The sequence below is a fragment of the Squalius cephalus genome, assembly GCF_949319135.1.
Source record: "Squalius cephalus genome assembly, chromosome: 2".
Lineage (NCBI taxonomy): Eukaryota > Metazoa > Chordata > Actinopteri > Cypriniformes > Leuciscidae > Squalius > Squalius cephalus.
This window is the reverse complement of record NC_137123.1, coordinates 64,719,213-64,740,802: the sequence shown is the minus strand read 5'-3', so window position 1 is coordinate 64,740,802 and position 21,590 is coordinate 64,719,213. Positions and strand designations below refer to the sequence as shown.

Below are 21,590 nucleotides of genomic sequence, written 5' to 3'. Positions count from 1 at the left end.
TTCATTGACACACAAACACACACACACACACACACAAAACCAAACATTTGATTGGTCAAACAATGATGTCACAAAGACAGTTCATAATTCAGTTGATGGTTTATTCTGACGTTCCTCATGTTTATTCTTATACTAAGATGAAAGGAAGAAATAATACATTTCATGCAGGAATGGATAAACGCATTAGTCTCATCCACTATCAGTCGCTCTGACCTTTGACCCGGCAGTGGTTGAGGAATCTCCACTGTTGCGCCTCAGAGAACGAGAGAGTGAGTCGATGACGTTACACAAGATTGCAACAGAAACTCAGATGAAATCCTTCATCTGAAAAAGTGAACATGAACATCCGTGCAGACACAGGCGTAACCCTCGGTAACCAGGGTACGCGGTTACGGCTGGACCAATCAGGGGCCAGCGTGACTGGAGGACACTGACTGACATCTCGGTAACCGAGGTACGTGCTTACGGCCGGACCAATCAGGGGCCAGCGTGACTGGAGGACACTGACTGACATCTGGGTAACCGGGGTACGCGGTTACGGCCGGACCAATCAGGGGCCAGCGTGACTGGAGGACACTGACTGACATCTGGGTAACCGGGGTACGCGGTTACGGCTGGACCAATCAGGGGCCAGCGTGACTGTAGGACACTGACTGACATCTGGGTAACCAGGGTACGCGGTTACGGCCGGACCAATCAGGGGCCCGCGTGACTGGAGGACACTGACTGACATCTGGGTAACCGGGGTACGCGGTTACGGCCGGACCAATCAGGGGCCCGCGTGACTGGAGGACACTGACTGACATGTGGGTAACCGCGGTACGCGGTTACGGCCGGACCAATCAGGGGCCCGCGTGACTGGAGGACACTGACTGACATCTGGGTAACCGGGGTACGCGGTTACGGCCGGACCAATCAGGGGCCAGCGTGACTGGAGGACACTGACTGACATCTGGGTAACCGGGGTACGCGGTTATGGCCGGACCAATCAGGGGCCCGCGTGACTGGAGGACACTGACTGACATCTGGGTAACCGGGGTACGCGGTTACGGCTGGACCAATCAGGGGCCCGCGTGACTGGAGGACACTGACTGACATCTCGGTAACCTGGTTACGCGGTTACGGCCGGACCAATCAGAGGCCCGCGTGACTGGAGGACACTGACTGACATCTGGGTAACCGGGGTACGCGGTTACGGCTGGACCAATCAGGGGCCCGCGTGACTGGAGGACACTGACTGACATCTCGGTAACCTGGTTACGCGGTTACGGCCGGACCAATCAGGGGCCAGCGTGACTGGAGGACACTGACTGACATCTGGGTAACCGGGGTACGCGGTTACGGCTGGACCAATCAGGGGCCCGCGTGACTGGAGGACACTGACTGACATCTCGGTAACCTGGTTACGCGGTTACGGCCGGACCAATCAGAGGCCCGCGTGACTGTAGGACACTGACTGACATCTCGGTAACCGGGGTACGCGCTTACGGCCGGACCAATCAGGGGCCAGCGTGACTGGAGGACACTGACTGACATCTCGGTAACCGGGGTACGCGGTTACGGCCGGACCAATCAGGGGCCAGCGTGACTGGAGGACACTGACTGACATCTCGGTAACCGGGAAACGCGGTTACGGCTGGACCAATCAGGGGCCCGCGTGACTGGAGGACACTGACTGACATCTCGGTAACCGGGGTACGCGGTTACGGCCGGACCAATCAGGGGCCAGCGTGACTGGAGGACACTGACTGACATCTCGGTAACCGGGGTACGCGGTTACGGCTGGACCAATCAGGGGCCCGCGTGACTGGAGGACACTGACTGACATCTCGGTAACCAGGGTACGCGGTTACGGCCGGACCAATCAGGGGCCCGCGTGACTGGAGGACACTGACTGACATCTCAGTAACCGGGGTACGCGCTTACGGCCAGACCAATCAGGGGCCCGCGTGACTGGAGGACACTGACTGACATCTCGGTAACCAGGGTACACGGTTACGGCCGGACCAATCAGGGGCCCGCGTGACTGGAGGACACTGACTGACATCTCGGTAACCAGGGTACGCGGTTACGGCCGGACCAATCAGGGGCCCGCGTGACTGGAGGACACTGACTGACATCTCGGTAACCAGGGTACGCGCTTACGGCCGGACCAATCAGGGGCCAGCGTGACTGGAGGACACTGACTGACATCTCGGTAACCAGGTTACGTGGTTACGGCTGGACCAATCAGAGGCCCGCGTGACTGTAGGACACTGACTGACATCTCGGTAACCGGGGTACGCGGTTACGGCTGGACCAATCAGGGGCCCGCGTGACTGGAGGACACTGACTGACATCTCGGTAACCGGGGTACGCGGTTACGGCCGGACCAATCAGGGGCCAGCGTGACTGGAGGACACTGACTGACATCTCGGTAACCGGGGTACGCGGTTACGGCTGGACCAATCAGGGGCCCGCGTGACTGGAGGACACTGACTGACATCTCGGTAACCGGGGTACGCGGTTACGGCCGGACCAATCAGGGGCCAGCGTGACTGGAGGACACTGACTGACATCTCGGTAACCGGGGTACGCGGTTACGGCTGGACCAATCAGGGGCCCGCGTGACTGGAGGACACTGACTGACATCTCGGTAACCAGGGTACGCGGTTACGGCCGGACCAATCAGGGGCCCGCGTGACTGGAGGACACTGACTGACATCTGGGTAACCGGGGTACGCGCTTACGGCCAGACCAATCAGGGGCCCGCGTGACTGGAGGACACTGACTGACATCTCGGTAACCAGGGTACGCGGTTACGGCCGGACCAATCAGGGGCCCGCGTGACTGGAGGACACTGACTGACATCTCGGTAACCAGGGTACGCGGTTACGGCCGGACCAATCAGGGGCCCGCGTGACTGGAGGACACTGACTGACATCTCGGTAACCAGGGTACGCGCTTACGGCCGGACCAATCAGGGGCCAGCGTGACTGGAGGACACTGACTGACATCTCGGTAACCAGGTTACGTGGTTACGGCTGGACCAATCAGAGGCCCGCGTGACTGTAGGACACTGACTGACATCTCGGTAACCGGGGTACGCGCTTACGGCCGGACCAATCAGGGGCCAGCGTGACTGGAGGACACTGACTGACATCTCGGTAACCGGGGTACGCGGTTACGGCCGGACCAATCAGGGGCCAGCGTGACTGGAGGACACTGACTGACATCTCGGTAACCGGGGTACGCGGTTACGGCCGGACCAGTCAGGGGCCCGCGTGACTGGAGGACACTGACTGACATCTCGGTAACCGGGGTACGCGGTTACGGCCGGACCAATCAGGGGCCCGCGTGACTGGAGGACACTGACTGACATCTCGGTATCCAGGGTACGCGGTTACGGCCGGACCAATCAGGGGCCCGCGTGACTGGAGGACACTGACTGACATCTCGGTAACGGGGGTACGCGATTACGGCCGGACCAATCAGGGGCCCGCGTGACTGGAGGACACTGACTGACATCTCGGTAACCGGGGTACGCGGTTACGGCCGGACCAATCAGGGGCCCGCGTGACTGGAGGACACTGACTGACATCTCGGTAACCGGGGTACGCGGTTACGGCCGGACCAATCAGGGGCCCGCGTGACTGGAGGACACTGACTGACATCTCGGTAACCAGGGTACGCGCTTACGGCCGGACCAATCAGGGGCCAGCGTGACTGGAGGACACTGACTGACATCTCGGTAACCAGGGTACGCGGTTACGGCCGGACCAATCAGGGGCCAGCGTGACTGGAGGACACTGACTGACATCTGGGTAACCAGGGTACGCGGTTACGGCCTGACCAATCAGGGGCCCGCGTGACTGGAGGACACTGACTGACATCTCGGTATCCAGGGTACGCGGTTACGGCCGGACCAATCAGGGGCCCGCGTAACTGGAGGACACTGACTGACATCTCGGTAACCGGGGTACGCGGTTACGGCCGGACCAATCAGGGGCCTGCGTGACTGGAGGACACTGACTGACATCTCGGTAACCAGGGTACGCGGTTACGGCCGGACCAATCAGGGGCCCGCGTGACTGGAGGACACTGACTGACATCTCGGTAACCAGGGTACGCGGTTACGGCCGGACCAATCAGGGGCCAGCGTGACTGGAGGACACTGACTGACATCTGGGTAACCAGGGTACGCGGTTACGGCCGGACCAATCAGGGGCCAGCGTGACTGGAGGACACTGACTGACATCTCGGTAACCAGGGTACGCGCTTACGGCCGGACCAATCAGGGGCCAGCGTGACTGGAGGACACTGACTGACATCTCGGTAACCAGGGTACGCGGTTACGGCCGGACCAATCAGGGGCCAGCGTGACTGGAGGACACTGACTGACATCTGGGTAACCAGGGTACGCGGTTACGGCCGGACCAATCAGGGGCCAGCGTGACTGGAGGACACTGACTGATATCTCGGTAACCAGGGTACGCGCTTACGGCCGGACCAATCAGGGGCCCGCGTGACTGGAGGACACTGACTGACATCTCGGTAACCAGGGTACGCGGTTACGGCCAGACCAATCAGGGGCCCGCGTGACTGGAGGACACTGACTGACATCTGGGTAACCGGGGTACGCGGTTACGGCCGGACCAATCAGGGGCCCGCGTGACTGGAGGACACTGACTGACATCTCGGTAACCGGGGTACGCAGTTACGGCCGGACCAATCAGGGGCCCGCGTGACTGGAGGACACTGACTGACATCTCGGTAACCAGGGTACGCGGTTACGGCCGGACCAATCAGGGGCCCGCGTGACTGGAGGACACTGACTGACATCTCGGTAACCGGGGTACGCGGTTACGGCTGGACCAATCAGGGGCCCGCGTGACTGGAGGACACTGACTGACATCTCGGTAACCGGGGTACGCGGTTACGGCCGGACCAATCAGGGGCCCGCGTGACTGGAGGACACTGACTGACATCTCGGTAACCGGGGTACGCGGTTACGGCCGGACCAATCAGGGGCCAGCGTGACTGGAGGACACTGACTGACATCTCGGTAACCGGGGTACGCGGTTACGGCCGGACCAATCAGGGGCCCGCGTGACTGGAGGACACTGACTGACATCTCGGTAACCGGGGTACGCGGTTACGGCCGGACCAATCAGGGGCCAGCGTGACTGGAGGACACTGACTGACATCTCGATAACCAGGGTACGCGGTTACGGCCGGACCAATCAGGGGCCCGCGTGACTGGAGGACACTGACTGACATCTGGGTAACCGGGGTACGCGGTTACGGCCGGACCAATCAGGGGCCCGCGTGACTGGAGGACACTGACTGACATCTCGGTAACCGGGGTACGCAGTTACGGCCGGACCAATCAGGGGCCCGCGTGACTGGAGGACACTGACTGACATCTCGGTAACCAGGGTACGCGGTTACGGCCGGACCAATCAGGGGCCCGCGTGACTGGAGGACACTGACTGACATCTCGGTAACCGGGGTACGCGGTTACGGCCGGACCAATCAGGGGCCCGCGTGACTGGAGGACACTGACTGACATCTCGGTAACCGGGGTACGCGGTTACGGCCGGACCAATCAGGGGCCAGCGTGACTGGAGGACACTGACTGACATCTCGGTAACCGGGGTACGCGGTTACGGCCGGACCAATCAGGGGCCCGCGTGACTGGAGGACACTGACTGACATCTCGGTAACCGGGGTACGCGGTTACGGCCGGACCAATCAGGGGCCAGCGTGACTGGAGGACACTGACTGACATCTCGATAACCAGGGTACGCGGTTACGGCCGGACCAATCAGGGGCCCGCGTGACTGGAGGACACTGACTGACATCTGGGTAACCGGGGTACGCGGTTACGGCCGGACCAATCAGGGGCCCGCGTGACTGGAGGACACTGACTGACATCTCGGTAACCGGGGTACGCAGTTACGGCCGGACCAATCAGGGGCCCGCGTGACTGGAGGACACTGACTGACATCTCGGTAACCAGGGTACGCGGTTACGGCCGGACCAATCAGGGGCCCGCGTGACTGGAGGACACTGACTGACATCTCGGTAACCGGGGTACGCGGTTACGGCCGGACCAATCAGGGGCCCGCGTGACTGGAGGACACTGACTGACATCTCGGTAACCGGGGTACGCGGTTACGGCCGGACCAATCAGGGGCCCGCGTGACTGGAGGACACTGACTGACATCTCGGTAACCGGGGTACGCGGTTACGGCCGGACCAATCAGGGGCCCGCGTGACTGGAGGACACTGACTGACATCTCGGTAACCGGGGTACGCGGTTACGGCCGGACCAATCAGGGGCCCGCGTGACTGGAGGACACTGACTGACATCTCGGTAACCGGGGTACGCGGTTACGGCCGGACCAATCAGGGGCCCGCGTGACTGGAGGACACTGACTGACATCTCGGTAACCGGGGTACGCGCTTACGGCCGGACCAATCAGGGGCCAGCGTGACTGGAGGACACTGACTGACATCTCGGTAACCGGGGTACGCGGTTACGGCCGGACCAATCAGGGGCCAGCGTGACTGGAGGATAATGACTGACAGCCGGGGTCCCATATCGCACTTTACTACTTTTAGTCTGATCGCATTTTACTTTATCGCAAATTTTATTGAATAAATAATGCTAACAACATATTTTACTGATCACTAAATACATGTTTGAAACGAACAATGATTTTGGTGTAAGTTGTTTCGAATTGGGACTGGGGAATCTCCGGGTCACAGTTCGAATCCCGGATATGGCGAGTGAACATGCGTATTCCAGGAAAGCCCGGGAAAATGCCGCTATAATGTAAGTGAGCATCTTTAATGTGTTTGGACCTCGGCCTCACGGGCGTCAGATCGGGTTGAGAAGTGCTGGGGACAGAGACGCAGGTTGTGTTTTGAAAGACGATGTCCTGTAGCTTACTAATGTAAACAGATAAAAATTTATACAAAAATGTGATGATGTCCGACTCGTTTTTTGAAGAAGAAAGCCTTAAGTTTTCAAAAAGCATTAGACATATGACCCACTATTCTGCTTCATAAGGGCCATGTTGACAATATGACATGACGTGGTTTAATGTACCTAAACAATGATTCCCAAATTTCTCTCTCATATTGCTCCTCATAACCACTGAAAACAGTCAAAAAATCTAAAAAAAAGTGGTGGGTACAGAATGACTCATGACGAAATCTGCTGGGTACGCGTATGCTATGCTAGGCCTCATGTGTGTGTAGTCATAGCAGTGAGTACCAGTGTGTGATGGTGCGCAGTCACCAGTGTTTGTTGTTTGCTGTTGTGCGCGTAGGCGACTCCTGATTTAGTCAGTCATCTCATCTCTTGCTGTGTCTCTACGACCCTATCCTGTCCTACTCATGCTAGCGTACTCGTGGACATCGCGTCGCCACGTGCTGTAGCAGAGACTCGCTGATCCTGCAGAAGGGCCCGGTGTCGGCTCGTTACGCCACTGCGCAGATGTCCTCTTTACTGACAAACACACAGTTCATATCTATCTCACTGATTATATCTATCACACTGTTAATATCTATCTCACTGTTAATATCTATCACACTGTTAATATCTATCTCACTGTTAATATCTATCTCACTGATAATATCTATCTCACTGTTAATATCTATCTCACTGTTAATATCTATCTCACTGTTAATATCTATCTCACTGTTAATATATATCACACTGTTCATATCTATCTCACTGATAATATCTATCCCACTGTTCATATCTATCTCACTGTTAATATCTATCACACTGTTAATATCTATCTCACTGTTAATATCTATCTCACTGTTAATATCTATTACACTGTTAATATCTATCACACTGTTAATATCTATCTCACTGTTAATATATATCACACTGTTCATATCTATCACACTGTTAATATCTATCTCACTGTTAATATCTATCACACTGTTAATATCTATCACACTGTTAATATCTATCTCACTGTTAATATCTATCTCACTGTTAATATCTATTACACTGTTAATATCTATCACACTGTTAATATCTATCTCACTGTTAATATCTATCACACTGTTAATATCTATCTCACTGTTAATATCTATCTCACTGTTAATATCTATCACACTGTTAATATCTATCTCACTGTTAATATATATCACACTGTTCATATCTATCTCACTGATAATATCTATCCCACTGTTCATATCTATCTCACTGTTAATATCTATCACACTGTTAATATCTATCTCACTGTTAATATCTATCTCACTGTTAATATATATCAAACTGTTCATATCTATCTCACTGATAATATCTATCCCACTGTTCATATCTATCCCACTGTTAATATCTATCACACTGTTAATATCTATCTCACTGTTAATATCTATCTCACTGTTAATATCTATCACACTGTTCATATCTATCTCACTGTTAATATATATCACACTGTTCATATCTATCTCACTGATAATATCTATCCCACTGTTCATATCTATCTCACTGTTAATATCTATCTCACTGTTAATATATATCACACTGTTCATATCTATCTCACTGATAATATCTATCCCACTGTTAATATCTATCTCACTGTTAATATCTACATGTATCTCACTGTTAATATCTATCTCACTGTTAATATCTATCACACTGTTAATATCTATCACACTGTTAATATCTATCTCACTGTTAATATCTATCTCACTGTTAATATCTATTACACTGTTAATATCTATCACACTGTTAATATCTATCTCACTGTTAATATATATCACACTGTTCATATCTATCACACTGTTAATATCTATCTCACTGTTAATATCTATCACACTGTTAATATCTATCACACTGTTAATATCTATCTCACTGTTAATATCTATCTCACTGTTAATATCTATTACACTGTTAATATCTATCACACTGTTAATATCTATCTCACTGTTAATATCTATCACACTGTTAATATCTATCTCACTGTTAATATCTATCACACTGTTAATATCTATCTCACTGTTAATATATATCACACTGTTCATATCTATCTCACTGATAATATCTATCCCACTGTTCATATCTATCTCACTGTTAATATCTATCACACTGTTAATATCTATCTCACTGTTAATATCTATCTCACTGTTAATATATATCAAACTGTTCATATCTATCTCACTGATAATATCTATCCCACTGTTCATATCTATCCCACTGTTAATATCTATCACACTGTTAATATCTATCTCACTGTTAATATCTATCTCACTGTTAATATCTATCACACTGTTCATATCTATCTCACTGTTAATATATATCACACTGTTCATATCTATCTCACTGATAATATCTATCCCACTGTTCATATCTATCTCACTGTTAATATCTATCTCACTGTTAATATCTATCACACTGTTCATATATATCTCACTGATAATATCTATCACACTGTTCATATCTATCTCACTGATAATATCTATCCCACTGTTCATATCTATCTCACTGTTAATATCTATCTCACTGTTAATATCTATCACACTGTTAATATCTATCTCACTGTTAATATCTATCACACTGTTAATATCTATCACACTGTTCATATCTATCACACTGTAAATATCTATCTCACTGTTAATATCTATCACACTGTTCATATCTATCTCACAGTTCATATCTATCTCACTGTTAATATCTATCACACTGTTCATATCTATCTCACTGTTAATATCTATCACACTGTTAATATCTATCACACTGTTCATATCTATCTCACTGTTAATATCTATCACACTGTTCATATCTATCTCACTGATAATACCCACTGTTCATTTCTATCTCACTGTTAATATCTATCTCACTGTTAATATCTATCACACTGTTAATATCTATCTCACTGTTAATATCTATCTCACTGTTAATATCTATCACACTGTTCATATCTATCACACTGTAAATATCTATCTCACTGTTAATATCTATCACACTGTTCATATCTATCTCACAGTTCATATCTATCTCACTGTTAATATCTATCACACTGTTAATATCTATCACACTGTTCATATCTATCACACTGTTAATATCTATCTCACTGTTCATATCTATCACACTGTTAATATCTATCTCACTGTTCATATCTATCACACTGTTAATATCTATCTCACTGTTAATATCTATCACACTGTTCATATCTATCTCACTGTTCATATCTATCTCACTGTTAATATCTATCTCACAGTTCATATCTATCACACTGTTAATATCTATCTCACTGATAATATCTATCTCACTGTTCATATCTATCACACTGTTCATATCTATCACACTGTTAATATCTATCTCACTGTTAATATCTATCTCACAGTTCATATCTATCACACTGTTAATATCTATCACACTGTTAATATCTATCTCACTGTTCATATCTATCTCACTGTTCATATCTATCACACTGTTCATATCTATCTCACTGTTCATATCTATCTCACTGTTCATATCTATCACACTGTTCATATCCATCACACTGTTCATATCTATCTCACTGTTAATATCTATCACACTGTTAATATCTATCTCACTGTTAATATCTATCACACTGTTCATATCTATCACACTGTTAATATCTATCTCACAGTTCATATCTATCTCACAGTTCATATCTATCTCACTGTTCATATCTATCACACTGTTCATATCTATCTCACAGTTCATATCTATCTCACTGTTCATATCTATCACACTGTTAATATCTATCTCACTGTTAATATCTATCTCACTGTTAATATCTATCTCACTGTTAATATCTATCCCACTGTTCATATCTATCTCACTGTTAATATCTATCTCACTGTTAATATCTATCTCACTGTTAATATCTATCACACTGTTCATATCTATCACACTGTTAATATCTATCTCACAGTTCATCTCTATCTCACTGTTAATATCTATCACACTGTTAATATCTATCACACTGTTCATATCTATCTCACTGTTAATATCTATCACACTGTTAATATCTATCTCACTGTTCATATCTATCTCACTGTTCATATCTATCACACTGTTCATATCTATCTCACTGTTCATATCTATCTCACTGATAATATCTATCTCACTGTTCATATCTATCTCACTGTTCATATCTATCTCACTGATAATATCTATCACACTGTTCATATCTATGTCACTGATAATATCTATCACACTGTTAATATCTATCTCACTGATAATATCTATCTCACTGTTAATATCTATCTCACTGTTCATATCTATCTCACTGATAATATATATCACACTGTTAATATCTATCACACTGTTCATATCTATCTCACTGTTAATATCTATCACACTGTTCATATCTATCACACTGTTCATATCTATCTCACTGTTCATATCTATCTCACTGTTCATATCTATCTCACTGTTAATATCTATCTCACTGTTCATATCTATCTCACTGATAATATCTATCACACTGTTAATATCTATCACACTGTTCATATCTATCTCACTGTTAATATCTATCACACTGTTCATATCTATCACACTGTTCATATCTATCTCACTGTTCATATCTATCTCAGTTCATATCTATCTCACTGTTAATATCTATCACACTGTTCATATCTATCTCACTGTTAATATCTATCACACTGTTCATATCTATCACACTGTTAATATCTATCTCACAGTTCATATCTATCTCACTGTTAATATATATCACACTGTTCATATCTATCTCACAGTTCATATCTATCTCACTGTTCATATCTATCACACTGTTAATATCTATCCCACTGTTCATATCTATCTCACTGTTAATATCTATCACACTGTTAATATCTATCCCACTGTTAATATCTATCACACTGTTAATATCTATCACACTGTTAATATCTATCTCACTGTTAATATCTATCTCACTGTTAATATCTATCTCACTGTTAATATATATCTCACTGTTAATATCTATCACACTGTTCATATCTATCACACTGTTAATATCTATCTCACAGTTCATCTCTATCTCACTGTTAATATCTATCACACTGTTAATATCTATCACACTGTTAATATCTATCACACTGTTCATATCTATCTCACTGTTCATATCTATCTCACTGTTAATATCTATCACACTGTTAATATCTATCTCACTGTTCATATCTATCTCACTGTTCATATCTATCACACTGTTCATATCTATCTCACTGTTCATATCTATCTCACTGTTCATATCTATCACACTGTTAATATCTATCTCACAGTTCATCTCTATCTCACTGTTAATATCTATCACACTGTTAATATCTATCACACTGTTAATATCTATCTCACTGTTCATATCTATCACACTGTTCATATCTATCTCACTGTTAATATCTATCACACTGTTCATATCTATCTCACTGTTCATATCTATCTCACTGTTCATATCTATCACACTGTTCATATCTATCTCACTGTTCATATCCATCTCACTGATAATATCTATCTCACTGTTCATATCTATCTCACTGTTCATATCTATCTCACTGATAATATCTATCACACTGTTCATATCTATCTCACTGATAATATCTATCTCACTGTTAATATCTATCTCACTGATAATATCTATCTCACTGATAATATCTATCTCACTGTTAATATCTATCTCACTGTTCATATCTATCTCACTGATAATATCTATCACACTGTTAATATCTATCTCACTGTCACATGGAGCCGTTCAGTCGGAGAGTTTCACACTGAAGTCGATCAGAAGCTCGTCTCACACACATCACGCGTCTCTATCAGTGAAAAGTGTGCGACTGTAATCAACAAATCAGTTTCACTCCAAAAGAAAAGTCCCACTGTTTCCTTTCCCAGCAAAGCTGTACGAGTGTTACAGAAACCTCTGGGAGAGTCGACGTGTCTCAGCGCGTCAGTGACGTTACTAACCCTTCGTTCTTCATCAGATTCTTCTACAACCGGCCTTACAAACTCTGTTCACTAGGAGAACCTGATTTATTTACAGCATGTACCTGGATCAGCATTACCTTCAGATCTGAGGGACAGTGTAGAGAAGCAGGGTGTGTGTGTGTCTTTATCAGTTACTCAGAGTTTCCCAGCAGAAACTGATGAAAACAGGAACAGATTCACAGCATCTGAATACTCACATAAAATAAGCATCAGGATTAACAATAATAAAAAGACAAACAACCCAACTGATCAAACATCACTGATCATCATTTATCTGATTCTGTCAGTCTGAATCAGGATCAACACACACATAATGATGAAGAAGACGGTCTAGGATACACATTTGTAATTTAATTTATACCTGAACCTACAGTAAATTAATAATATAAACTTCCATATATGTCTTCACTAAAGTTAAACCTCATTTTTTCTTTTATTCATCAAATGAATACAGACTGATTGTGTTCAAACACATTTAAATGATGCGAAACGTTGAAGTTTGCATTAAACTTTATTGTTAAACTCTTGCTGTGTTCGAAATCGCCCCCTATCCATCATCCACTGTTCCCTACATTTCTCCACTAATATAGTGCACTTGAAGGAGTGAGTGAGAGCGAGCGAGTGGACTCGGTCACGCAGTCGCCGGATTTTGTTTGCTGTTTAATAATAATCATTTGAAACGTAGCAAACTGGCAGCTCCAGTAGTAATGAAAAGATTTATCTTGAACTCCGACATGGAAACTAGCATATAAACCTTGATTAAACAATTTAATAATAAATTAAAAAGTAACTTATACCTGTATGATATTACGCTGGTCCAGCGCGGTTTGGAAACTGGATGATTGATTCAGCGGCGCCATCTTCCGGTCAGACGCGGGAGTTCATTCACAGTGCATTATGGGTATTCTCTAGCTGTTGTGCGGTGCAGTGTGTGATTAAATGAGTGCACTCACTGTGATTTCAGACACCACTGCACATGGCTGTCCTCTCGAATAGTGCCCTGTATAAGGGTTATATTGGGCGATTTCGGAATCAGCTTCTGTTTTCTCTGCTGTTCACTCTAGTTCTGTCTCCCTCTGCTGGCGCTCAGTGTAACTGCAGCTGTCGTGCTGTTTCGCGGCTTTCCGGCAGTGTGGCACGAGCCTGCGCGAGTCACTTTCCGGCAGTGTGGCACGAGCCTGCGCGAGTCACTTTCCGGCAGTGTGGCATTGCTGGAAGAAGATGAGGAGGAAGATGTCTGAATCTCATGCCGAGGCGGGAAACGAGATGCCGAATAACAAAAAACAGAAATTAAGCAGCGACGAAAACAGCAACCCCGACCTGTCCGGAGACGATAATGTAGGTTTATTGAAAGTGTGTGTTTGTGAGTCAAGTGAAGGTTCTCTTTGTCTGTTATCGTGTGTTGTTCATTAGCGCAAGATAATCACCTTCGTTTATTAGCATGATTGAGTGTGTTCAGTGTTGTGATGTTATTGTCAAGAATAACATCTGTATAATCTGACTGGCTTCGGTTATGTGTTTATATCGGTGAATGATGAACCCAGTCAGTCTTACTATTAATTCCCATAATAATAATAATAGTAATAATTAATAACAACAAAGCCTGATCGGTCTCTGTGAAGTGTGTTTGTGTGAACAGCTTTGTTTCTGTATTATATGTTTATGATGTTCTGCTCAGATAGATTCACTTGCACTTCCCACTGTGTCTCCATCTTTCCCGATCCGCTGTTTCCCGTTCATGTGTGTTTCCTGATCCTCTGTGTGATTCCCGATCCTCTGTGTGATTCCCGATCCTCTGTGTGATTCCCGATCCTCTGTGTGTTTCCTGATCCTCTGTATGATTCCTGATCCTCTGTGTGATTCCCGATTCTCTGTGTGATTCCTGATCCCTGTATGATTCCCAGGATGATGCGATCAGTGTGGAGAGCGGACCCAACACGGAGCGTCCGGACACTCCGACCAACACGGCTAATGCCCCGGGCAGGAAGAGCTGGGGCAAGGGCAAGTGGAAGTCCAAGAAATGCAAATACTCCTTCAAGTGTGTCAACAGTCTGAGGGTAAGAGAGCCTGTGGTGTTTCTGTAGTGTGGCGCCTGTAGTGTGTGGCACCAGTAGTGTGCACTTGTGTGGCACCTGTAGTGTGTGGCACCTGTAGTGTGCACTTGTGTGGCACCAGTAGTGTGCACTTGTGTGGCACCAGTAGTGTGCACTTGTGTGGCACCTGTAGTGTGCACTTGTGTGGCACCAGTAGTGTGCACTTGTGTGGCACCTGTAGTGTGCACTTGTGTGGCACCTGTAGTGTGCACTTGTGTGGCACCTGTAGTGTGCACTTGTGTGGCACCAGTAGTGTGCACTTGTGTGGCACCTGTAGTGTGCACTTGTGAGACCCCTTGACAGTGTAATGTGACGCGTGCAGGAGGATCATGGGCAGCCGCTGTTCGGGGTTCAGTTTAACTGGCACAGTAAAGAAGGAGATCCACTGGTGTTCGCTACTGTCGGGAGCAACCGGGTGAGTGAAGACTCACTCCTTATTCATTAAACACACACACTCTCTCACACACAAACAGTCACTCTCTCTCACACACACACACACACACACGTGTGTCTCTGCTGATCCTCTGTCTTGTTCCTGCAGGTTACTCTATACGAGTGTCATTCCCAAGGAGAGATTCGTCTGCTGCAGTCGTATGTGGATGCTGATGTATCCTTCTCAGAGCTTGGGTTCTGTGTGTGTGTGTGTGTGTGTGTGAGACTGTCAATCTGTCAGACTGTGTGTCTGACAGTGTGTGTGTCTGACAGTGTGTGTGTGTCTGACAGTGTGTGTGTCTGACAGTGTGTGTGTCTGACAGTGTGTGTGTGTCTGACAGTGTGTGTGTGTCTGACAGTGTGTGTGTCTGACAGTGTGTGTGTCTGACAGTGTGTGTGTCTGACTGTGTGTGTGTGTGTGTGTGTGTGTGTGTCTGACTGTGTGTGTGTGTGTGTGTGTGTGTGTGTGTGTGTGTGTGTGACTGTGTGTGTGTCTGACTGTGTGTGTGTGTCTGTGTCTGACTGTGTGTGTGTGTCTGACTGTGTGTGTGTGTGTGTGTGTGTGTGTCTGACTGTGTGTGTGTGTGTGTCTGACTGTGTGTGTCTGTCTGTGTGTGTCTGTCTGTGTGTGTCTGTCTGTGTGTGTGTCTGTCTGTGTGTGTCTGACTGTGTGTGTGTGTGTGTGTGTGTGTGTCTGACTGACTGACTGTGTGTCTGACTGTGTGTGTGTGTGTGTGTGTGTGTGTGTGTGTGTCTGGCTGTGTGTCTGTCTGTGTGTGTGTGACTGTGTGTGACTGTGTGTCTGACTGTGTGTCTGACTGTGTGTCTGACTGTGTGTCTGACTGTGTGTCTGACTGTGTGTGTGTGTGTGTGTGTGTGTCTGACTGTGTGTGTGTGTGTGTGTCTGACTGTGTGTGTGTGTCTGACTGTGTGTGTGTGTGTCTGACTGTGTGTCTGACTGTGTGTCTGACTGTGTGTCTGACTGTGTGTCTGACTGTGTGTCTGACTGTGTGTCTGACTGTGTGTGTGTGTCTGACTGTCTGACTGTGTGTCTGACTGTGTGTGTCTGACTGTGTGTCTGACTGTGTGTGTCTGACTGTGTGTGTCTGACTGTGTGTGTCTGACTGTGTGTGTCTGACTGTGTGTGTCTGGCTGTGTGTCTGTGTGTGTGTGTCTGACTGTGTGTGTGTGTGTGTGTGTGTGTGTGTGTCTGACTGTGTGTGTGTGTGTGTGTGTGTGTGTGTCTGACTGTGTCTGACTGTGTGTGTGTGTGTGTGTCTGACTGTGTGTGTGTGTGTGTGTGTGTGTGTGTGTCTGACTGTGTGTCTGACTGTGTGTCTGACTGTGTGTCTGACTGTGTGTGTGTGTGTGTGTGTGTGTGTCTGGCTGTGTGTCTGACTGTGTGTGTGTGTGTGTGTGTCTGGCTGTGTGTCTGTCTGTGTGTGTCTGACTGTGTGTGTGTGTGTGTGTGTGTGTCTGACTGTGTGTCTGTCTGTGTGTCTGACTGTGTGTGTGTGTGTGTGTGTGTGTGTGTGTCTGACTGACTGTGTCTGACTGTGTGTGTGTCTGACTGTGTCTGACTGTGTCTGACTGTGTCTGACTGTGTCTGACTGTGTCTGACTGTGTCTGACTGTGTGTGTGTCTGACTGTGTGTGTGTCTGACTGTGTGTCTGACTGTGTCTGACTGTGTCTGACTGTGTCTGACTGTGTCTGACTGTGTCTGACTGTGTGTGTCTGACTGTGTGTGTGTCTGACTGTGTGTCTGACTGTGTCTGACTGTGTGTCTGACTGTGTGTGTGTCTGACTGTGTCTGACTGTGTGTCTGACTGTGTGTCTGACTGTGTGTCTGACTGTGTGTCTGACTGTGTGTCTGACTGTGTGTGTGTCTGACTGTGTGTGTGTCTGACTGTGTGTGTGTCTGACTGTGTGTGTGTCTGACTGTGTGTGTGTCAGACTGTGTGTCAGACTGTGTCAGACTGTGTGTCAGACTGTGTGTCAGACTGTGTGTCAGACTGTGTCTGACTGTGTGTGTGTGTGTGTGTGTGTGTGTGTGTGTGTCTGACTGTGTCTGACAGACTGTGTGTCTGACTGTGTGTCTGACTGTGTAACTGTCAATCTGTCAGACTGTGTGTGTGTGTGTGTGTGTGTCTGACTGTGTGTGTGTGTCTGTGTGTGTTTCTGTGTGTGTGTCTGTCTGTGTCTGACTGTGTGTCTGACTGTATCTGACTGTGTCTGACTGTGTCTGACTGTGTCTGACTGTGTGTCTGACTGTGTGTCTGACTGTGTGTCTGACTGTGTGTGTGTGTCTGACTGTGTGTCTGACTGTGTGTCTGACTGTGTGTGTGTCTGACTGTGTGTGTGTCTGACTGTGTGTGTGTCTGACTGTGTGTGTGTCTGACTGTGTGTGTGTCTGACTGTGTGTCTGACTGTGTGTCTGACTGTGTGTCTGACTGTGTGTCTGACTGTGTGTCTGACTGTGTGTCTGACTGTGTGTCTGACTGTGTGTCTGACTGTGTGTCTGACTGTGTGTCTGTTTGTCTGACTGTGTGTGTCTGACAGTGTGTGTGTCTGACAGTGTGTGTGTCTGACAGTGTGTGTGTCTGACAGTGTGTGTGTCTGACAGTGTGTGTGTCTGACAGTGTGTGTGTGTCTGACAGTGTGTGTGTGTCTGACAGTGTGTGTGTGTGTCTGACAGTGTGTGTGTGTCTGACAGTGTGTGTGTGTCTGACAGTGTGTGTGTGTCTGACAGTGTGTGTGTGTCTGACAGTGTGTGTGTGTGTCTGACAGTGTGTGTGTGTGTCTGACTGTGTCTGTGTGTGTGTGTGTGTGTGTGTGTGTGTGTGTGTGTGTCTCTCTCCTCACCTGTGTGTGTGTCTCTCCTCACCTGTGTGTGTGTCTCTCCTCACCTTTGTGTGTGTGTGTCTCTCTCTCCTCATCTGTGTGTGTGTGTGTGTCTGACTGTGTGTGTGTGTGTGTGTCTGACTGTGTGTGTGTGTGTTTGTCTCTCTCCTCACCTGTGTGTGTGTCTCTCCTCACCTTTGTGTGTGTGTGTGTCTCTCTCTCCTCACCTGTGTGTGGTGTGTGTGTGTGTGTGTGTGTCGCTCTCCTCACCTGTGTGTGTGTCTCTCCTCACCTTTGTGTGTGTGTGTGTCTCTCTCTCCTCACCTGTGTGTGGTGTGTGTGTGTGTGTGTCTCTCTCCTCACCTGTGTGTGTGTCTCTCCTCACCTTTGTGTGTGTGTGTGTGTGTGTGTCTCTCTCTCCTCACCTTTGTGTGTGTGTGTGTGTCTCTCTCTCTCCTCACCTGTGTGTCTGTGTGTGTGTGTGTGTGTGTGTGTGTGTGTGTGTGTGTGTGTGTGGTGTGTCTGTGTGTGTGTGTGTGTGTGTGTGTGTGTGTGTGTGTGTGTGTGTGTGTGTCTCTCTCTCCTCACCTGTGTGTGGTGTGTGTGTGTGTGTGTCTCTCTCCTCACCTGTGTGTGTGTCTCTCCTCACCTTTGTGTGTGTGTGTGTGTGTCTCTCTCTCCTCACCTTTGTGTGTGTGTGTGTGTCTCTCTCTCTCCTCACCTGTGTGTCTGTGTGTGTGTGTGTGTGTGGTGTGTCTGTGTGTGGTGTGTCTGTGTGTGTGTGTGTGTGTGTGTGTGTGTGTGTGTGTGCGTGTGTGTGCGTGTGTGTGTGTGTGTGTGTGTGTGTGTGCGTGTGTGTGTGTGTGTGTGTGTGTGTCTCTCTCTCTCCTCACCTGTGTGTGTGTGTGTGTGTGTGTGTGTCTCTCTCTCTCCTCACCTGTGTGTGTGGTGTGTCTGTGTGTGGTGTGTCTGTGTGTGTGTGTGTGTGTGTGTGTGTGTGTGCGTGTGTGTGTGTGTGTGTGTGTGTGTGCGTGTGTGTGTGTGTGTGTGTGTGTCTCTCTCTCTCCTCACCTGTGTGTGTGTGTGTGTGTGTGTGTGTGTGTGTGTGTGTGTGTGTGTGCGTGCCGTGGGCGTGTGTGTTTCCTTCACTCTCGCTCTGTCAGGCCGATGAGAACTTCTACACCTGCGCCTGGACGTTCGACTCGAGCACCAGTCACCCGTTACTGGCCGTCGCCGGGTCACGCGGGATCATCCGCATCATCAACCACATCACCATGCAGTGCGTCAAGGTGAGAGCCAGCGACTGTGCTGAACTCTCTCGTGTGTTTCTGCTCCTCCGTCACACTCACACACACACACACACTCCTCTCGCCCGCAGCATTACGTCGGACACGGGAACGCCATCAACGAACTCAAGTTTCACCCGCGGGACCCGAACCTGCTGCTGTCCGTCAGCAAAGGTAATGAGGCGGACGGATCAGACGGACACGCGTGTTCAGCGCTCACTGTTTCACCGCGTGTGTGTGTGTGTGTGTGTGTGCGTGCGTGTGTGTGTGCGTGTGTGTGTAGATCATGCGCTGCGCCTGTGGAACGTTCAGACAGACACACTAGTGGCCATCTTTGGTGGAGTCGAAGGCCATCGGGACGAGGTGTTGAGTGCGGTGAGTCTCAGAGGATTCCCCGTGTGTGTGTGTGTGATTATAATACACGCGCTGATGATGATGTTTGTGAGGTGATGAAAAGCGAATAGAAAGTGAGTGTGTTTGTAGGATTTCGACCTGCTCGGGGAGAAGATCATGTCGTGTGGGATGGACCACTCGCTGAAGCTGTGGAGGATCGACTCGGAGCGGATGCTGAAAGCCATTCGCGGCTCCTACGAGTACAACCCCAGCAAAACCAACCGGTCAGTGCTCCCTATCTAGTGCACTTGCCTGCCCTGATGCACACTCATTTATCCTGTCGTTTTACATGCGGTTTCAGGCCTTTCGTGTCTCAGAAGATCCACTTCCCAGACTTCTCGACGCGGGACATCCACAGGAACTACGTGGACTGTGTGCGCTGGCTCGGGGACCTGATCCTCTCCAAGGTGCTCCACCCGACACACACTCGCTCATACACACACTTCTGTTCGTTCTCTCATCTTTATTATTTCTCTTGTTTGGTCATGTTTCGCAGTCATGTGAGAACGCAATTGTGTGTTGGAAACCTGGGAAAATGGAAGACGATATTGACCATATCAAACCGAACGAGTCTAATGTGACGATTCTCGGCCGCTTTGATTACAGTCAGTGTGACATTTGGTACATGCGCTTCTCTATGGACTTCTGGCAGAAGGTATTCAGTGGAGCTCAGTCTCGTTCTGCTATCAAGTGAACTGTAGGCTACAGACAACAGAGCAAGCTAATGACACACAGTGGCAATAAGAAGTGTTTGTAAGAAGATGATTGAGCGTGTGTGTGTGTGTGTGTCCTCACCCTCTCAGATGCTTGCTCTGGGAAATCAAGTCGGGAAGCTGTACGTTTGGGACCTGGAAGTGGAAGATCCTCATAAAGCAAAGTAAGTCTCCTCTTCTGATAGGTGTACTCACCTGTGTGTGTGTGTGTGTGTGTGTCTGTTCTCACCTGTGTGTGTGTGTGTGTGTGTGTGTGTGTGTGTTCTCACCTGTGTGTGTGTGTGTGTGTGTGTGTGTGTGTGTGTGTGTGTGTGTGTGTGTGTGTGTGTGTGTGTCTCTCCTCACCTGTGTGTGTGTGTGTGTGTGTTTGTCTCTCCTCACCTGTGTGTGTGTGTGTGTGTGTGTGTCTCTGCTCACCTGTGTGTGTGTCCTCAGGTGTACGACGCTCACCCTCCCCAAGTGCACCTCTGCGATCCGGCAGACGAGCTTCAGTCGGGACAGTGGGATCCTGATCGCTGTGTGTGACGACGCCTCCATCTGGCGCTGGGACCGGCTGCGCTGACACACTCCTCACGCGTGTGTGTGTGTGTGTGACGACACCTCCATCTGGCGCTGGGACCGGCTGCGCTGACACACTCCTCATGCATCACATGATGATCAACTTCTTATGTCATTGCTTTTGTTTTTATCTTGACGTTGCTTTCGTCTTTTGTTTCCTTGTCTGACTTTAATAAAATCTATTTTTCTAACCTATTTCTTTCTCCGCTCTTCAATCTCACTTAAATTGTTGTGAAATTGTTTAATTAAAGCCAACGCTTTTTGATGGTAAACAAAGATTCACTAATTTGTGAATCTTACGTTAGGACAAAAA

At 47.9% G+C, this 21,590-nt stretch overlaps 1 protein-coding gene across 2 annotated transcripts; it reads left to right on the top strand.

Moving 5' to 3' along the window:
• The first annotated feature begins 13,552 nt into the window (after positions 1-13,552).
• Positions 13,553-21,472, top strand: eed (embryonic ectoderm development). Of its 2 annotated transcripts, XM_079864161.1 has the most exons (12): positions 13,553-14,299; positions 14,866-15,018; positions 15,377-15,469; positions 15,596-15,661; positions 19,491-19,616; positions 19,706-19,787; positions 19,897-19,988; positions 20,097-20,230; positions 20,308-20,413; positions 20,503-20,661; positions 20,810-20,883; positions 21,155-21,472. In XM_079864161.1, the coding sequence occupies exons 1-12, from the start codon at positions 14,183-14,185 to the stop codon at positions 21,279-21,281; spliced, it is 1,329 nt and encodes a 442-aa protein (XP_079720287.1). In that variant the 5' UTR covers positions 13,553-14,182; the 3' UTR covers positions 21,282-21,472. The 2 variants fall into 2 exon arrangements, with proteins under 2 accessions (XP_079720287.1, XP_079720288.1); XM_079864162.1 differs by lacking the exon at positions 20,503-20,661.
• Positions 21,473-21,590: the final 118 nt, after the last annotated feature.

Coding starts and splice junctions, on each gene's coding strand:
- eed (XM_079864161.1), top strand. CDS start 14,183: ATGAGGAGGAAGATGTCTGAATCTCATGCCGAGGCGGGAAACGAGATG. Junction 15,662..19,490: donor AGTCGTATGTGGATGCTGAT/GTATCCTTCTCA, acceptor TCGCTCTGTCAG/GCCGATGAGAACTTCTACAC. Junction 20,884..21,154: donor GAAGATCCTCATAAAGCAAA/GTAAGTCTCCTC, acceptor GTGTGTCCTCAG/GTGTACGACGCTCACCCTCC.